Source organism: Triturus cristatus, chromosome 6 (assembly GCF_964204655.1).
Source record: "Triturus cristatus chromosome 6, aTriCri1.1, whole genome shotgun sequence".
Lineage (NCBI taxonomy): Eukaryota > Metazoa > Chordata > Amphibia > Caudata > Salamandridae > Triturus > Triturus cristatus.
The window spans coordinates 986931719-986949992 of record NC_140589.1 but is presented as its reverse complement, the minus strand read 5'-3'; the positions used below and the strand labels follow the sequence as shown (position 1 = coordinate 986949992).

General features: G+C 43.4%; 1 protein-coding gene across 1 annotated transcript in view; it reads right to left on the bottom strand.

Moving 5' to 3' along the window:
- DTD1 (D-aminoacyl-tRNA deacylase 1) overlaps positions 1-2134 on the bottom strand; it is a 642381-nt gene extending 640247 nt beyond the window's left edge. The window contains exon 1 of the mRNA XM_085611774.1: positions 1975-2134. Within this exon, the coding sequence (XP_085467900.1) occupies positions 1975-2017 (43 nt within the window). The 5' untranslated portion in view covers positions 2018-2134. The remainder of the gene's footprint in view (positions 1-1974) is intronic.
- Between the last annotated feature and the right edge of the window lie 16140 nt (positions 2135-18274).

Sequence of the window (18274 nt, the reverse complement as noted above, 5' to 3'; positions counted from 1 at the left end):
TTCTGGAATTCAGCAACCTGATGCACATTCTAGTCTATGCCATCTACTGGTGATAGTGTTAGAAATAGTGTAAGCGTGCAATACTTATTGATACTTGGCTCAGCCAAGTGGGACACGTCCATAAAGGTCAACTAGACACCTGTGGCATAGTCTAGCAATGTGTCAAATTCATGAAAACTAGGAGGGGTGTGTGGCGCCCCAGTTTCATGGTTTGCTTGCAGTTTATCTGGAGGCCTCCTGCTCCCCTTAGCACTGTTCTACCCACTGAGCTCTCATACTACTACTCCCTGGATTATTAGAAAATATTTATATGCATGCTCTTTAATTGATTATATTCTGAATGCAGCAAACGCAGTATAGATTTTGTCATGTCTTTTATTTATAACAATATTGTGGATTCCTGTTTATTATATTCAAATACACTTTTCGGCTATGGTGGTTCCCCAGCCTTATTGATCCTGAAGTCCTTTGCTTTCCATGTGAACTTTGTCAGATATTTGCTATGTTTAAAAATATCAGCCTCTGCGACTGTACAGCAGCACTTCACAGAGCATTCGAGCACAAATCAGGCCTTTAAGAGATCTGGCGAAAAGCGAGGTCAGTAGGTCATAGAGGCGTGCAGACTGCATGCACATCCAATCCGTGGCCTCTTTGTAGGCCACACGGAGTGACAGTCTCATATATGCCTATGGGAATAGTTGGATGATGTGACATATGCAGATGGAGGATTTAAGGGGAGAGGTGTTGGCCTAACGGCTAGGGCGCTCGACCTCGGACCTGGGGAACTGGGTTCGAGTCTCGGTAATGTCGCTAAAACATCCTGTGATTCTGGGCAAATCACTTAATCTCCCCGTGCGTAACAAAAATGAATGTGTGTCCTTATGTAAAGTAACCGGTGCTATGTAAAGCGCTCTGATAACCTATTCGGTTCAAGTTCGCGCTATATAAAACTCTAAAAAACAAAAACAAAATAATACAGCCTTTCTATACTATTAGGGAACAAACACACTGAATATCTTCGAGGGTTTTGGGGAATCCTGCAATAGATTTCTAAGTAATATAAATATTCTTTACATGTTTTTTAAAGTGTTTGGTATTTTTATGGGTTATACTTAATAAATATACCTTTTTGCCTATTTTATTATCCTTTGCTGGATGCGACTTCATGATTTTCTTAAGCACACAGTGCTAGTTATTTTGATTTAGACCACGCCCCTACTCGGATAGGCCACGCCCCTTCAAGACATCAACCACGCCCCTTTTAGAGCACCCCCAGTTTTTTTTTCCCACTTAAAGAACTGACTGTAGACAACATCTCCAAGCAAAGTTATCAGAGGAAGGCTGCAGTATCCTATGCAGTTTTATCAATAACATGCTAAGCACAAAGAATAAAGACCCTGCTGTTTGCGTTATGACCGCCAGGCCTCTGAGCTCTCGCACTTAACATGTCACCAACGACAAATAAGGAAGTGTCAGATCTAAAGAAACAGAAGAAGGAAAAAAGCACTTCAGATTGTACGGCATGTCCAAGAACATGAACCAGAGAGTTTGTTCTTCGATCTTGGGTTTCCAAGCCTATTCTGAACATACTATGTCAGCATGTCAATTGTGTAACGGCGTACGATGAAGGTTTTTAATCTAGTTGTGCGTGCAAATTTTGAATTAAAGTTTAAGATAAATTAACAAATGTCCACTTGTTCATTCAAAATAAAATGTTTTTGTTCAATTGCCCTTGTCGGAGAGCAAAAAAAGGAGTAGAAAATGTGAGTTCGTACTTGATCCTCCTTGTACTTATATCAAAATAGTTATTTTCAAAATGGCCGCCTAAATCTAATCATTAGTGGAGAAGACAAACATTTAGAAGCCACAGTCTGCTCTCGCTGTCTATGGCCGGTGCATTGTAATTTGTAATCATGCTTTTCAGCTGGAGGTGTGTGGGCATCTTTAGCCTGTAGGCTCCCTGTTCTCACTGACCTGTGACTCTAGCTGCGGTGACTCGCTGAATGACTGCCCTCATGCTGTGCGTGCGAGCACTGCTGGTGCGGTAATAGCAAGGCTGCGGTAGAGCTGGGAGATCTGCGCTTCCTGCACTGTCGCTCTGGAGTGTAGCGCAAAGCACCGTTGACGCCCCTAGCGGAGGAACTCCACATCAGAGCAGCTTACAAGTACCGCGCGTGCACGCCTTGTGAACCGAAACCATCCACATGCTGCAGAGCTTTGCAGCTCAGGCTGTTTCAATAGTTGACGTGTCCTGCCTCTTAGGAACTGTAAACAGCGTCCCCGATTAAAAATATTTACACGCGTTTTCTTCCTTTACTCCTCTTATTTATTACTATCCCAGGTATTTTTAATTACCTTATTTTTACTGGCGTTCTGATTCAAATACACACACTTCAGGGTTGTCCTTATTGATTTATTTTATTTATTGCGATTTTATATAGCGCGAACTTTACCCGAAGGTGTAAGAGCGCTTTACAAAAGGACCAGTTACATTACATATGGACTTCAGAGTTCACGAGTTAACATAAAAAATACATGGAAAAAAACAAAAAATCACATAAGAATGGTAGTAAGTACATAGGTCTACAGATACTAGTGGTTAGAGTTACATATATACATGTTGGAAAATCACTCAAGGAAAAGATACAAACAGATAAACTCTAAATTCACATAAGAATGGTAGTACGTACACCACGGGAACTTTAAACCAGCCATGTTCCTGAACATGTATTACAAGGTAATTGGACCTGCCAAGAAGGTAGCACCCAGAATCTACCATTGAGAAATGTTAATTATACATTGTAAGAAAAACTTGTAAATTCGAACATCTGTAGTTATCTTGATGGAGCGGGGAAAATAAAAAAAATTTAGTATACCCAATCCATTTATATAAGTCATACTAAAATGAATAATATTAATACTAATGAATAATTGAGTGGGGTGTTATTGAATTAATCAACCATATTAACCAAGAGAATACACGTGGGAATGCATTTGCATGGCTAAAATAATAAGTGAACTAAGTTTGTACACATATTAAATTTATATGTTCGGCTTAAGTCGTGTTAACGTGATTTGCGCTTAAATAAACCAGCATTAACGGCTTTAAATGTTGCATATGGCTAGATAAATGCATACACATAAGGGTATAACACTGTTTTAGTCATTTCTATGTATTAATTACGATTTTGTGTTTCTTTTACTTAAGTTGACTATTTCGGCCTACTAAAAGATGGCTGTCGACTGAATCCTCACTAAAGCACATGACTTCATAAATTGAGCAATGGAGAAAGGCGCCTGCACTGACTTCGTTGTGGCCTTTCCTTGAACTATCGAACCAGGCCCATGAAGACTACTCTGGGCGAGATGCCAATGTCCCCAGTGCTTAATTTGTAAAATATGAAGTGCAGGTGCTCAAATGTTTGTCAGAGGCCACACCTACTTTTCTCTGGCTCCACCCATTTCCACCACAGGCTCCACCCACTTCCACTATTAGCTCTGAGTCCTCGCCCTCGCGCTCGCCTATCTCTTGCTCCGTCATCTCCCTCTCGGTATCTGACCTCGTCCTCACCCCTCTTTACCTGTGTCTCTCTCTGCTTCCTTCCTACCCTTCCTCCTTACCCTCTTCTGAGTTATTCTTCAACTCACCTCCCTCTTGCTGCCATACTTCTTTACATCCATGTCAGCTGACTCACCCAGCCGCACCGCAACTTTCTGCACATTAATAATGAACCCAACAAAGTGTGTAAATCGGATTTACAGAGTCTAAATATTTGATAGACTCAAGCATAGCTTGTAGTTGAGAAGTATTAAAATTATCAAGCCACAGTGCAGAGAAAAAATTAAAAAGAATAAAAGTTTATTTTCCTCAGGGTAATGCCCTTTCCTTGTTTCGTTGAAACACTTGCAGCTCACAGGTTAGTGAATTCTGCAAATTTAATAATTTTAGGTCATTGTCTGCCTAATATTCATTCTCTCCTGGTAACTGTGACACATTTTTACATTGATTATCTGGCTTGAATGCCACTGTGTTTGCTTCACAGGTCATGCATTTCTTTCGATTTGAGCTGCCACTAGGCAGATCTAAGTAACTGCTGCAGTAGAAGTAGTGGTGCAACACAAAAAGTTGGGGTTTCCATCAAGATTTACCAAGTAGCCTCTAAAATTAAAATTCTGTTATTAGCCACCTCTCAGACATACCAACGCCTTGGGCTCAGATGGGGCTCCAGGATGGATAGCACTTGCCCTGAACACCAGGTGCTGAAGAGGCGTGGAGTATTCTAGCTCTATGCATAAATATCATTGTTGACAGTTAAAACTCTACACCTAATTTTTGTGGTAGGTAGCCACGGTCTATGATTTATATCAGAGCTGTCTCAAGTACAAGGATGACCAATTGACTGTACAGTGCCTGTTTATCCGCACACAGCACTAGACAGGGTTGATCAGCGTCACACTCCATTTCAAAATCATATATCAGGTCTATAATATGGCAAGTCTGTATAGAGATGTAGGCTGTATAATGACACAGCTATCTCACATGACTCAAGTTGCACCTCAATAATAAGCCCCAACAAGGCTCAAAACCGGCCAGGCCAGGTTCTATTTTGGACCATTAACACATTGGTATGACACCTTTAACCATTATTATTTTCCTTAACAGGGTGATGCAGAACTCAGACACACAGAACTGTTGTGGCCATCCACAGCAGAGCCAGTCCTTGGGCCAGTACAAGCAGTCACTAAGAAGCCAATACGAAATGGACTATTTGCAACACATATGCAGTTCATTTTTCGTAGCTTTCGTTGCCACTTCAGCTATTTTTTATTCTCATGTTTTCCTTCTTCAGTATTCACTGCAGCCCTTCCTTCAAGATAGTGTGCACCTTGATCTGTCCTATTAACTCTTAGGTCGTTCAGTGCCTTGGTCCAGAGTTCTAAACATAAAACTTCTCACTCCAAATGATAAAGCGTCTACTAAAATATATGCATCATTATAAACAGTCCGAATAAGATTTCATTTTATCAAGCATTATTTAAACTTGGGTGCCCTTAGCATATCGATGTCCTGTGAAAGAAGCCTTTGTCACCCAATGTGAGGATTTTTAGATAAATAACACATTACTCCCCCTCTCTGCTGGGCTTTCTTGAATGATGCTTCAAATACATTTCTGAAATGGCCTCATTTAGAACAAGCATTTGCAATGCAATAGGTCTCGCAGTTACGCGAGTTTAAGCTATTGGCGTTGTAAATGACAATGCCTTTTATTTATGTTTTAATAAGCAAAACAAAAAAGGCATTGTCGTTTAGAATGCCAATAGCTCAAACTCGCGTAATTGCGAGACCCAGAGGCGCAACTAGATCCAAACTTCAGGGGGGGCTGAGCAAAAATTTCAGGGGGGGGCTGAACTTTAAGCAATAGGCCGAGTGGAGCTGCAGGGGCTCTTAGAAGGGGTGAAACAACAGCAAGGCCTCATTAATATGCAAATGGTCTTTTAAAGACCTGTAAAGTGCTCGGGTGCGGCTGCTTTTTTGCCCGGGAAGGTGTCTCATCCCGGGCTGCCACAAACGACGGGGGGGGGGGGGCTGAAGCCCTTTGCGTACAATGGGTGTTGCACGCCTGGCGAGACCTATTGCATTGCAAATGTTTATAGGTCTCCATTTAAAGGATGCATTCCATAACTGATAGCCTAATAGTACCTCCAAACGAAAATACCTATTTGTCATTTATAATGAGTCATAAAGAGCAAGTTGACAGTATAAATGAGCAGCGCCTCTCTTACCTGGCTGAAAAGCTATTTATTCCTTCCACTTCCCCCTGATTGGCCAGGCGAGTAAGAGTTTGGTTTCAGTTTTACTCAACACCCCCATGTTTATTGGCTTACACTTGTAAATTACACACAGGTTTGAACTGGGCAGCATGTGTCAAGCGTTTGTGTGTTCAATTGAAATGTGTGCGCAGATGTTGTTTGCGAGGAGTGTGCTTGAGCGTCCCTGGATTAGAGCTCCTAGAAGAGTCAGCACAGAGCTGTGGTTGTGATGTGCAAAGCCAGATACATAAACAAACACATCTAGGCAAAATATGACAAGTGCAGTCAGCACTGTAACTGCTGTTTGTTTAAGGTGAGGCGGGATCTCTTACTTACTGAAACACGCTTTTAATGACTGAAAGTGAGAAACATTGGGGAAATCTTTGTATTATTATAAAAACGAACACAAATACGACCCCGACTCAAGTCGAAGATGTGCACAGATGACAACAGTCGCCACAACTTTACAATTTACACCGAGAGAACCCTCTTACTGGAGTTCACCATCATCTGATGCACTCCGGTGCACCGAATAACTTCTGTTGACCCCGCAAAACCAGGTTATATATGTATGTGAGCTGCATCTCTTTTATTTTATTTTTTAAAGCATTGGCAGAGCTATCTATGCAAAATCTATTGGCTATTCAATGTGTGTGTTTTTTTTTACAAGTTGGTAAGCAGTCAGCTGATGTGCTACATGGCTTAAAGTTAAAAAAAAACCGCTATGACGCAGCGAATGCTGGCATTGTCATACTGTTATTTTTATTTATGTTGCTCAGCAGATCAACTGCTGGTCAACGTGTAAAATAAAACATTTTGCAAAGGTGAAACCTATCGGCTTTGCCAATGCTTGTTCTCTTTCTTGCGAAGCTATCTGAAATTCAGGTTGACGCACACATATTTAGACAAGGCCTGCATGATGAAACTGCTTTATTTATTACAGATGTCTACCAAACCCAGAAAACTGTATTTATTCAGTCGCCGAGTCTGTCGATGGGACCATTGATGCTGCTGCACACATAACAAGCTGTCGCCATTGTGAGGAAAGTGGGATAAGGGAGGGGGTGGCAAATGGTGAGCTCATTTCGCGGCCGCTTTGATGTTCTCATCAAAGCGGCCGCGAAATGAGCTTTTGTAAACGGGGGATTTGAAAGTACAAACTAGTGCTTTCAGGCTGCCAAATGGTGCGCGCGCCCGGCGCACATGCACTGTATTTGGAGCCCTGAAAAGCACTAGTTTGCACTTCCAGATCCCCCTTTTACAAAAGCTCTCGCTAGAGCAGCGCTAAAGCGCTGTCTCAGACGAGACCTAAAAACGGCCTCAATTGAAAACAAATCAATGCCGTTAAAGTCATTGTACTTGCACACAGTGCTCGGCGCCAGGGGCTGCGAGGCAAATGAGGGAGAGCAAAGTGGAGCACGGAATGGGGGGGGGGGAAGCAAACAGGTGGGAAATAGAGAAATATGGAACTGGGAGGGGGTGAGAGACGTACAGGCGAGAGAGCAATGCGGACTGTGAGGCATGATTGCTCCGTGGTTCACTTTACAGTTCACTTGCTTCGTTCATATACGTATGAACTGAAGTGAACTGTAGAGTGAACTACGGAGTTACGATCCAAGCCAGATCACCCGTTTGCCCTCGTGTGCCCCCCATGTTGCTTCTATGCCCACCACCTGCTTTCCCCCAAAAACACCCTGTCACTGTGTGCGCTGCAAGTACAATGCCACTGACTGCTCGGGCTAGGAGAAGGCTGGAACTTAAGAAGCGCCAGGCAGGGCCTTAACCCCGGCTCTATCATGATAAATGTTCTAGAAGAGGACTACAAACTATTTTTCTTTCTTTACTGGTTAAGTACATGATTGAACCCTCGCCGGACTAGGCTGTGGTTCACTACACTGGGGTAATTTAACCCCGTGCTGACGTTGACACAGGCTGCTCCCAACCACCCTGAGTTAATTTAGGTAAATGAATCAATTTGTCTGTGCTGTGCTGCACACCACTACTGCTGCGCACACACACACTTTACTCTGAGTCACTCTGCCACACTAGTCAGTGGCTAAGGTCAGCAGCGCCTGTTCTACTGCACATAGATATAACAGAGGCTGGGGCCCTGTGCAATCATCGATTCTTCATCTAGAGTGGGAGCCGGAGCTACCACGGTGACCGTGACCATCACATCACATGACACACCACCCACCACGGCTACGCTAAAAAAAAAAAAAAAGCAGCGTTGGTTGGTACACTTACGGTTAGGTGGTGATGGGCAGTGGCTGTCTGCCTTTATTAATTTTAATTGATAACTGCGATGGGCTTGCTGCCTGGCCTGCACTGATTCGACGTCGTCACTCTTCAGGCTAACCACCAGTTACTGCTTGCTAATGTCTCTTGGCGGGGTGCGGGTGTGCCGGGGCGTGGTATTTTTTTAAAAAATCCATGCGCACTGCCTGCCGCACAACCCTACCCCCGCCGAACCAAATCAAGCCCAATCTGTGTCCCGCCCACAAGGCAACAGTGCAACACTGAACTAATGGCTGCTGGCTGCCGCCTAACTCGCAAATTCGCACTGCGTATCCTCACCAGTCAGTAATAGTTGAATGTTGTGAATGAATCATATTGGATTTGGAAACAGAAAAATAAATAAATGATGGTTTGAGTCGTACGGTCTGATGAATCCTATAATAGCATTACAATGCCGATCGATGTGAATATTTTTAATGGCTCTCACAGCCACTGCCACAACACACTGACTTCACCGCAGTTCTGCTTCACGGGGAATCTGCCTGGGAGACGAACGAACACCGCCAGTCTGCCACTGCCAACACAACACTGTTAGCTCCAAGTGAGTCAGTGAGATCATTTACATACTTCCTTCGAGCGCCACAATGCCATATGACGCCCAGAGTTGCAGCTTGGGGTAGACCCGGCCCTGATCAATAAGTGCCGGTGCTAAGCACCGGAAAGCACCGGCACAAATTAAGCACTGAATGTCCCTGAACATGGAAGAATTGTTGCCATTTGGGAACCAAAAGCCACCTATTCACAATAGACTGATACTTTCCTGACCTGGGAACAGCCTTTCCCATGCGCCTAGTTTATTCATCATCCGTATGTGAAAATTTGAGAATGTTTCTTAAAGTATTGGGACGTGGCTGAATTCAGCCAATCAGCGGCCTGGAAATAAAGAAAATGATACTGTTATATGTAAATTTTGGTATAAATATTAGTAGCCTAGAGAGGGAATTAGGTCACCACCCCTAGAGCTTGAGACGCACCCTGATCGATGCTACTCTATGCGACACTCCATGCTGATAGAAGAGGACGGGACGTTAGAATACTGATGATCTTTCTGAGGACTGGTGCTGGCTTAGAAAACGACAAATAGCCAGAATAGGTAAATATGACAAAAGATAATATGTCACTGTTAGGATTTAACCTGCAATTTAATTAAATAAAGAAAAATCATTATTTGAAGAACTTTGTCGGGTGATTATTTCTTGTAATATTTTATTGATTAAAATGAGAGTTGAAGAGATTTCCATCAAATTCCAAACCAACTAAATGATCTATTTGACCTCCGGATGGAGGAACTGTTAGAGTAAGTCAATAGATGTGTTTCCTCTATCCAAAGTGAATAGCTGTAGTTCGGGATCGGGATATTCTCCCTTGTAAGGCACGGATAGTTTGATGTGAATGAATGTTGGAGTTATGGGCCCCACCAGCGTGTGATGTGTGTATGTGCGTGTGACTGAGGAATCATTCCGTCCGTGGAAGCAGGAGGAGATTTTGTGTTCTGAACTGCACCAGTATTTCTGGTAGCTAGAGATGGTTTTTATTGTTTTGGTTTGATGATTTTGGCATGTATATAGCTTATCGATTATTGATTGGTATTGATATATGTACTAACACTATATGTTGAAGTCGTATTGAGTTCGATGTCGTCTGTACGGCTTCCGGGAGGTAGGAAGTCGGGAATTGGTAACAGTTCCGTAGCAGAGCAGAGGTAAGTACTGCTCTGGGGAAAGACGGAATTTTGGTTGCCCGTAGGTACACGGGAGAAACGTGTGACAATTGAAGTTACACAGCGCATTGTCTGGGTTCGATTCGGTAGTATTGCCGAGTGTTGCCATTAGTGATTTTCTGTGTGAAGAAAGGCGTGAATGATAGCAAAGGGTTACCTGTGAAATTTTGGTCTTAGGTACCAGGAAACCAATTGGTATGCCAATAACGCTTATTACTGAAAAGTTACAGGTGTTCTCTGAGCTTGTTAGAAGGACAAAATAGAGGTAAGCGCTGCTTTGTTAATGTATGTTATAATTCTGTAGTAGGACAGACTGTTCGCTGTTCTCGGAAAAGCAGGATTCTGTATGAATGAACTACATTTTCTTGTGTAAAAGTGCGTGAATGAAATAGCATTCGGATTGATTGCGGAACTCTGGTTTATTTCTCAGGAGCATTGCGTTTCCACCTATGTGTTTTAATACCAGAGAAAACAGTTATTTGATGCTTGAAAGAAGGGTGAAGTAGAGGGATGCGCTACTTTGCCAACAAACGTAAGGATTCTGTAGTAGGGCAGAGGTAAGCGCTGCTCTCGGGAAGACAAAATTCTCGTGGGAAAGGTCTTTTGCTATTCTGTGGTTAGCGGGACAGACAATGGAGATGTTTGTATGTTGTAACTAACAAGTATTGTAAAATTGAAATAAGGTCTGCCAAGTAGTCTTGTAAAGGAGGGGTAGACTGTAGACAGGAGACAGGAGCAGGAGCTGCTGCAGCGACTGTTGACGTCAGGTGGACCGCGCTGGCATTGGACAGTTAGTCAGTGACGTAGACGCTCCAGGATTGGTGCGTTAGTGTGTCGCGCAGGGATTGGAAATTGTGACAGTGACGTAGACGTGCCAGGATTGGTGCAGGAGTGAGAGACGCGTTGCTATTGGACTAAAGATCGTACTGTGGCAGGGAAGATTAAAAGGGTTCACGAAAGAAAAGAAAAATGTATTCTCATTCACCCGAAAAGAAGAAAAAGTCTTTATTTAGTAAAATGCGGAATTGGTTTGTGAAAGACAAAGAGATTGTGACTAGGGAAGGACAGTTACTTCCCCCAGCGAAAACCCCCGCATCCTTCATGGTTGCGAAATATGGGTACCATACTTGCATCTGGTTAGACAACTGGGCAAAGTATACAAAGGAAGACGGAGTTCTAGCGTATTCCAGAGGATGGGTCCTTTAATTTGGCAATATTGAGGAACTTATGGGAGAGGATGATGAGCTTAGATCCGCGACCTAGGCCTACGCAGTTTGAGGCATTGACAGAGTGGGAAGATGAGATGCATGAGCGAGAGAAACAGAGAAATGGCAGTAGGTATCGGTATATGTTTGGACGGCCAAACGATCGCGAAACTCATTGTGATCAAATGAGAAGGTGGCGAGATGCTAGTATGACTGAAGGATTGTTTCCCGTTAGAACAGAAGGAGAAAGTGGAGGAAGGAAATGCCTAGAAAAGAAAAATCATGTAGAAACACGAAGGTATGGGGCTAACGAAACGGACGACGATGTCCTAGATGATATGTTTTACAAAAGTCCACCTCCATACAGGCAGGAACCAGAAACGCCAACCGCAGATACACCAGTGAGGGAGACTCTGAGAATCATTAAAACAGAAGTTGTGACCCCAGAAGTAAAGAGAAGAAATTCACTTAAAGAGAAGGGAAATAGGGCAGAGAGTGAAAATTCTAGGGAACTAGCAAAAACCACTTTAGAGCTGACAGAGAAAATAAGAGAATTGACAAAAAATCTAGAAGCAGTTACAGTCCCTGTGACCATAGGTCCTGTTATGCCTATTTGTGAGAAGCAGAAAGACAGTGAGCATGGACTAACAGTCCCGTATGTGAACAGTAGACAGGAAGAACAGCCCCTGATGAGAGCAAAAGAGAATTCCTGGGGACATACTATGGTTAAAGGGGAATTGCATGTGTCGAAGAGAAGCAGAATGGTAGGAGGATCAATATTAGAACCACAAAGATTGACAGAACCAGGGAATGTAGAGAAATCAGTGAGCATAACTACTGGATAATTGAATGAATGGCTGAAAGGCTTGCAGGATAAAGAAAAGGAATCTCATACCGTTGATGTGGCGAAATTACGGATGGTGTTAGAAGAGTTGATTGTAGGGACCATCCCCACAGAAGAGCTGAAAAATTACCAAGATGAGGAACTGCTGTTCCTATGCAAAAGTGTCACTTGTAGAGCGAAGAATTTACATGACAGACTAGCAGAAATAGCGAGTGAAATGGGAATCGACATGGACAAGGTAAAAGCTTTACAGAAGCCATACTGAGTGGATTTCACAGGAAAAGACATAGAGAATCTGAACGCTGCAGGACGGATAGGGCAGATTAGGGACATAATCACGGTATTGAGGAAATGGGGAGATGTGGACAAATGGAAGAGCAGGTGGTATAGGAAGCGGGATGACACCTCAGACATTTGCAGCATTTCCTGTGAGAGAAAAGGAGAAGGTGGTGATGGAGTTCCCTATGAGAGAGATTCCAGTAGGGGGATATGTGCATGTCCCATGGACCAGACAGGACATCTTGTCATTTACAAATGACTTCCCCCGATTACGGGAAAAGCCGGTCGAGTGGTACAGACAGGTAGACAGATTTGTGAAATTGTCAAAGGTGCTGTGGATTGATTTGAATAGTCTGTTTGATATAATAGTGCCAGCAGACTTGTGGGCAGAATGTAAGATAGTCATAGATTGGCCCACCAAAGAATACCCGAGAGATCCCAAAACAGGAGCCCCAGACCCAGAGGTAATGAAGAAATACGAACAGGTCATGGCATTCTTGAAAAACAAAGTGCCTCCAAAAGAAACAGACTGGGTTAAAATAGACCGAACACATCAGGAAGCGAAAGAGTCAGTCCACGCATACTATGAGAGGCTAATTTTGGCTTTAAAACAGTTTAGTGGGGATGACAGTCTGGGAGAAAAGGACCCGAGTCATTCTGTGTACAGATTTGTGTATTGTCTGCGTCCCGAGATTGGGGACATGATTAAGCAACACACCGTGGACTGGCAGAGCAAGAAAATAGATGAGATCCTGAGGCATGCTAAATACTTTAGTGATGAGATTGAGGCAAAGCAGCGAAAACTAAAAGAAAAGGCAATGTGGGCTCAAGTGAAGGTTGCAGAGAGACAGGAAGCTCAGCTGATAGAACAAGCTAATAATCCAGGCATTAAATCAAAATTTGGCCTAGGAAAAGGAAAAGGTAATATAGAAGAAGCCAAGAAGAAGTTCCCCTGTCAAGGTCAGAATAGGGACATTTTCAGACATGCATCGATTTGTGGTGTGTGACACCAGTCCTGTGAATTTACTAGGAAGGGACTTGTTGTGCAAGATGAATTGCACCATATTCTGTAGACCAGACGGAATAGCCTTTGAAACACCAGATGAAGATGTTCTGTATAAAATGACCATAGCTAACCAAGAGTGTGAGGTTGCTGGAACCTATGCAGTATTCAATCCAGATGAATTGCCCCCAGAATTGAAACAGACAGTGAAAGCAGCAGTCTGGGATTTCACTGGGGAAGATGTAGACCCAGTGAGAATTGCTGTAAAGGAAGGAGCTGTTTACCCAAACATTCCACAATACAGACTGACACCTGAAATAATAGCAGGAGTGACTTCTTTGATTGAGAAAATGATCCAGCAAGGAGTGTTGAGGGAGATAATGAGCAGTCCATGTAATTTGCCTATCATGGGACTGAAAAAGCCGAGTGGGAAATTCAGGATTGTGCAAGATTTGAGAAAGATTAATAAGATTGTCGTCTCATGTTGTCCAATTGTTCCAAATCCCTCAGTAATTTTGTATCAGATCCCACACGATGCAGAATGGTACACAGTAATTGATTTGTGTCATGATTTCTTTTCCATTCCGTTGCATCATGACAGCCAGCCGTTTTTTGCATTTCGGTTTGGAAAACGTATTTTGGCATGGTGCCGAATCCCACAGGGGTACACAGAGATCTCCTCCATTTTTAATCATCATCATCATCATTCAAAAAGTCTTTATTTATGATTATTCATCTTAAAAGACATACTATACAAATCAATTTAAAATGCAGCAATCAAGTTAATAACATCATAATTACAATGTGGTAACACAATTCATTAAATATAAAATGGTCATAAAAATCAGCTTTATAAGTAAAAATGGAAGGAAGCTATGTTGGGCTACAATCCTCCGCTCCTTTCCCTGATTGCCCAAGACCAACTAAGGAATTTGGCTACTCCAACAATAAATAAGTCTTTGTCACCAATTTTTAACAACCTTTTAGCAGTCAGGGCAGAGGCTGTGCCCAATGAGCGACACAAAGGTTTAAGCCATGTGTTTCTAGGTAGTTGGTAAGCTGGGCAGACATAGAGGAGATGGCTTATGTTTTCAGTATGTTCAGGGCAGAACGGACACCTGTCTCCTAGGCCTGTTTTCCATTTTCTGGTAAAATCCCTTAAAGGGAGCGTTTCCACCCTGAACTGATGAAACAGCCTACGATCTCTGGGCTTGGTGATCAGGTCCCAATAAGCTTCAAGAGAAGGTTCGTCTTTAAAGTCCAAAAAGGCTCTGGTCAAAGGAGAGTCCAATAGTGTATTATTCCTTCTTGATTTGACCAAACACCAAAAAGCCACTCTTAAATCTGTTTTTGTTGGAATAACAGTAGATGACGGAGAAAACCAGAGGTCTCTCATGCCCATATCAATAAGGAGGTTTTTGATGGTTTTTAGCCATGAGATCTTGTTATGATAATCCAACCCCCTTACTTCAAGAAGGGCCTTAGAAAATTGGACTAGTTCCTGATTCGTCCACAACCTTCTCCAGAAATATAACATTTTTAGCTTAACAACATCCTCAATTGGGTTACAGCCAAGATCAAACAGTAAGGGAATTCGTGGGGTCAATTGTGGGAGTCCTACTAGCGATCTGAAAAATTTATTCTGGGCCAGTATTAGATCTGACAAATTACAATTCCCCCAGATTTCTGCACCGTATAAAACGGCTGGAGCTATTTTCGTTGAGTACAACTTGATTACTGGGGCTATAGGTTTGCTGAGGGATAACCTGTGTTCTCTTAATAGCGCTCCAGTCAACTGTGAATGTTTTAAAGCCAAGAGCTTCATCTGGGGGGCCCAGCTCATTTTCTCGCCAATGGTAATGCCCAAGTATGTAAAAACCTTGGCCTGTTCTAGTGGCTTCCCCCCCATAGACACTTTTGCTACAACATCACCTGCCCCATGAAGGACCATAAATTTAGTTTTGTCCACATTAATCTCTAACTCATGTTCACTGCAAAAAGCCTCAAAGCGATATAACACCCGTTGTAATCCCTGACGAGTTTTAGATAATATCAGGGTGTCATCAGCGAACATGAGTAGAGGAACCCTTTGTCCATCTAATTTTGGTGCGTCAGTGGGGTGGTTCTCAAAGTAGTGTACTACCCCGTTAATAAACAACGAAAACAGTGTAGGTGCCAGGACGCACCCCTGCCGGACTCCCTTCTCGACCTTAAATCTATTAGTGACTTCGCCAGGTTTCCCCCACCGAACCTGGGCATAGTTGGAGCTGTGGAGCTTAACCACAAAGTCGACTAACTCCCTGGGCATCCCTAGCCTTAGTAGGACTTCCCATAGTTTGAGTCTTGGGACGAGGTCGAATGCGGATTTTAGGTCCACAAAAGCTGCAAAAATGAGGCCCTTACCCAACAAGACCTCCTTCCAGTAGATTAAAACAAATTTAAAAACCTGATCCAGTGTCCCCATCCGTGCCCGAAACCCTACTTGGAGGATAGATAAAATCTTATTATCATCAATCCAGCTGTGTATTCTACCTAAAATGACACGAGCAATAATTTTTTGTAGTGCGTCAATAAGGCTAATTGGCCTGTAATTCCCTGGGGCAGCACGGTCTCCTTTTTTAAAGATCGGTATTATTTCAGCGCCCGACCAGGATTCGGGGAAGGGAGTTCCCCCAGCCAGGGAATTCATTAGGTTAGTAATGTAGGGGACCCAAAGATCCTTATCCTGTCTAAACAGGTCTGCAGGAATGCAGTCTGGACCAGGGGCTTTGCCACTAGGTATATTTTTCAGAACCGCTTCAATCTCCTTGGTGCTAAATCTTAATGGGACCTCTATATTTATTTGTAAGATAGCGGGACTAGTAGTTCGAACTGGGCCTTGTTGATATTGTGCCTTGAAGTGGGCAACCCAACTATCAGGGTCCACATTGTTGTTTGGGGCTAGAGGCCTTCGTCCATCTCCCCGCCTTATTAAGTCCCAAAAATGGGACATATTCCTGCCTTTACAGGCTTCCAGCAGGTCCTTCCAGCGACCCTCATCCCACTCTTTTTTTGCTTGTTTTATGGTGGATTTATAATTTATCCGTGCCTGATTGATCAGTACATAGGACCTAGATTTAATAGCAGACAAGAGGGCTTTGTGGGTGGACCTACAGTGAGCGTTGTACCATGTAATGGGCTCATGTTTCTTTTTACTCCCCATGGGTTTTGTGTTAACGAAATAGGTCTTAAGCCTATTTATAAGGTCCGAGTGGATTTTTGGCAATTTATCATTAAGGGACTCTTGTGTATTACAGGTGTTTATTTCGCCCAATGCACTTGATATCAGGGCCCTAACTCCTAGCACCTTGGTCTCGTCCAGTGCCACCTTGTCCCATTTGACCCGTCTAAAGTCGTTGTCAATTATTAATGGGGCACGACTTTTTATTGAATTTTCACTGGTCTGTTGTGCAAATCCCTGGATATCCACTGTCAAAATCAGTGGATTATGATCGCTTTCTGGCCTAGTTTGTATAACCATGTCAGACACGATGTGCCAGATTTCCAGGTTGACTAGAATGTGGTCAATTCTGCTTTTCGTTCGACCGTTATTAAAGGTCGGTGCTCCCTGGGCATCAGATTTTGTTCTTCCGTTCACTTCCCTAAGACCCCGTTCCAGACACATCCCTTTGAGCTGTAGCGCTACCTCAGTCCATTTGTTTATAGGTTTGGAGGTTAGCAGGGGGACGCCCCAAAGGGCATGCTCCTCCTCGCTCAACCTACCATCATCGCCATCCAGGGGTTCAAAACATGTATTAAAATCCCCCAGGATGATCAAGTTGTTTTTGATGAAGCCTTCCGCAAGAAGGGATTCCAGTACTGTAATGGTCTGGGAGCTCTTTCCACCCGCTTGTCCCCTGGCATATACATTAACTAAGGATAGTGTTGGCCCATTCTGGAATTTGAGTTTAATAGCCAGGATGTCCGGGTTGTCTATAGGGATTTCTTCAATAGAGACCCCAAGAGTTTGTCTAACCCAAAACGTCAAGCCCCCTACCGGTCTTCCCCTAGGCCCCTTTCTCGCGGGTCTTGAGAAGTTCAAGTATCCAACATTATATATATTCTCTACAGCCCATGTTTCCTGGAAAGCCCATATGTCCACTTCATTAACTAGGGTTGCCCAGTCATCTATGTCAACCTTGGATTCCAGGCCGGCGATATTCCAAGAGGCAATGGCCATGGAATCACTTGGGGCTAGGTTGATCGAATTCCCTGCAGCATTTGGATGCACAACAGGGTGTCTATCGGGGCTTATTTGTGATATATGGATTGCCCTAGATTGGGCATCGGGCTTTGGGCGTAGAGGTTGGTTGCTTATTTGGGCCTCTACGGTGGTGATAATTACACCTTCCATATGAACTCCTGGGCCACCTGTTCTTTGTCAATCTATGTCTTCGAGAGAAGACAGTGCTTCGAAGCGATTTTTAGATACAAATCGTTGCTCAGGGCCTGAAGTGGCTCTCCCAAAGGTTTGAACATTTATTTGGTGTCTTACTGTGTCCTGTTTATAGAAATACCCTAATGGCAATACCCGGATTGATGACCAATCGCTTGATACATATCCAGTGGATTCGAGAATATCATAAACCAGATCCGGTGACCTAAAGCTTAGAACCACACAGTCCCCAGCGATAGATTTTTCAGAGTGACCTACCCAATCTATCCTTCTAACCATTTTAAAGTCCCTGTATAGCCTATTGCCTATATTTGTCATTTTGTTTAAATAGTGCAGGGCTTTGTTCTTAAGAGACGTCCAGTGCTCTTGTGAATTGTGTGGTAATATGGGCACATTTGCCAAGATAATGGTATATGGGGTTGCTTGGGGTGGCAGATGAAGAAAGGGGCACCTGGGATAGTCACCTGTCTTGTTATTGGTAGCCAGTCCTCGAGTCTTCATAAGAGTCGAAGTTCCGTTGTTCGATGGTGCTACGATGGTGGATATGGGTGGCGGTATTTTTGCCCTGACTACCCCCTCTTGATCTCCCACACACCCCATTCGGTCTAGAGAAGGAATGGCCCTGGTCTGATTGTCTCGATTTTCCTTGGCAGGTGGCAGGGATGAGGGGGCCCCTGCC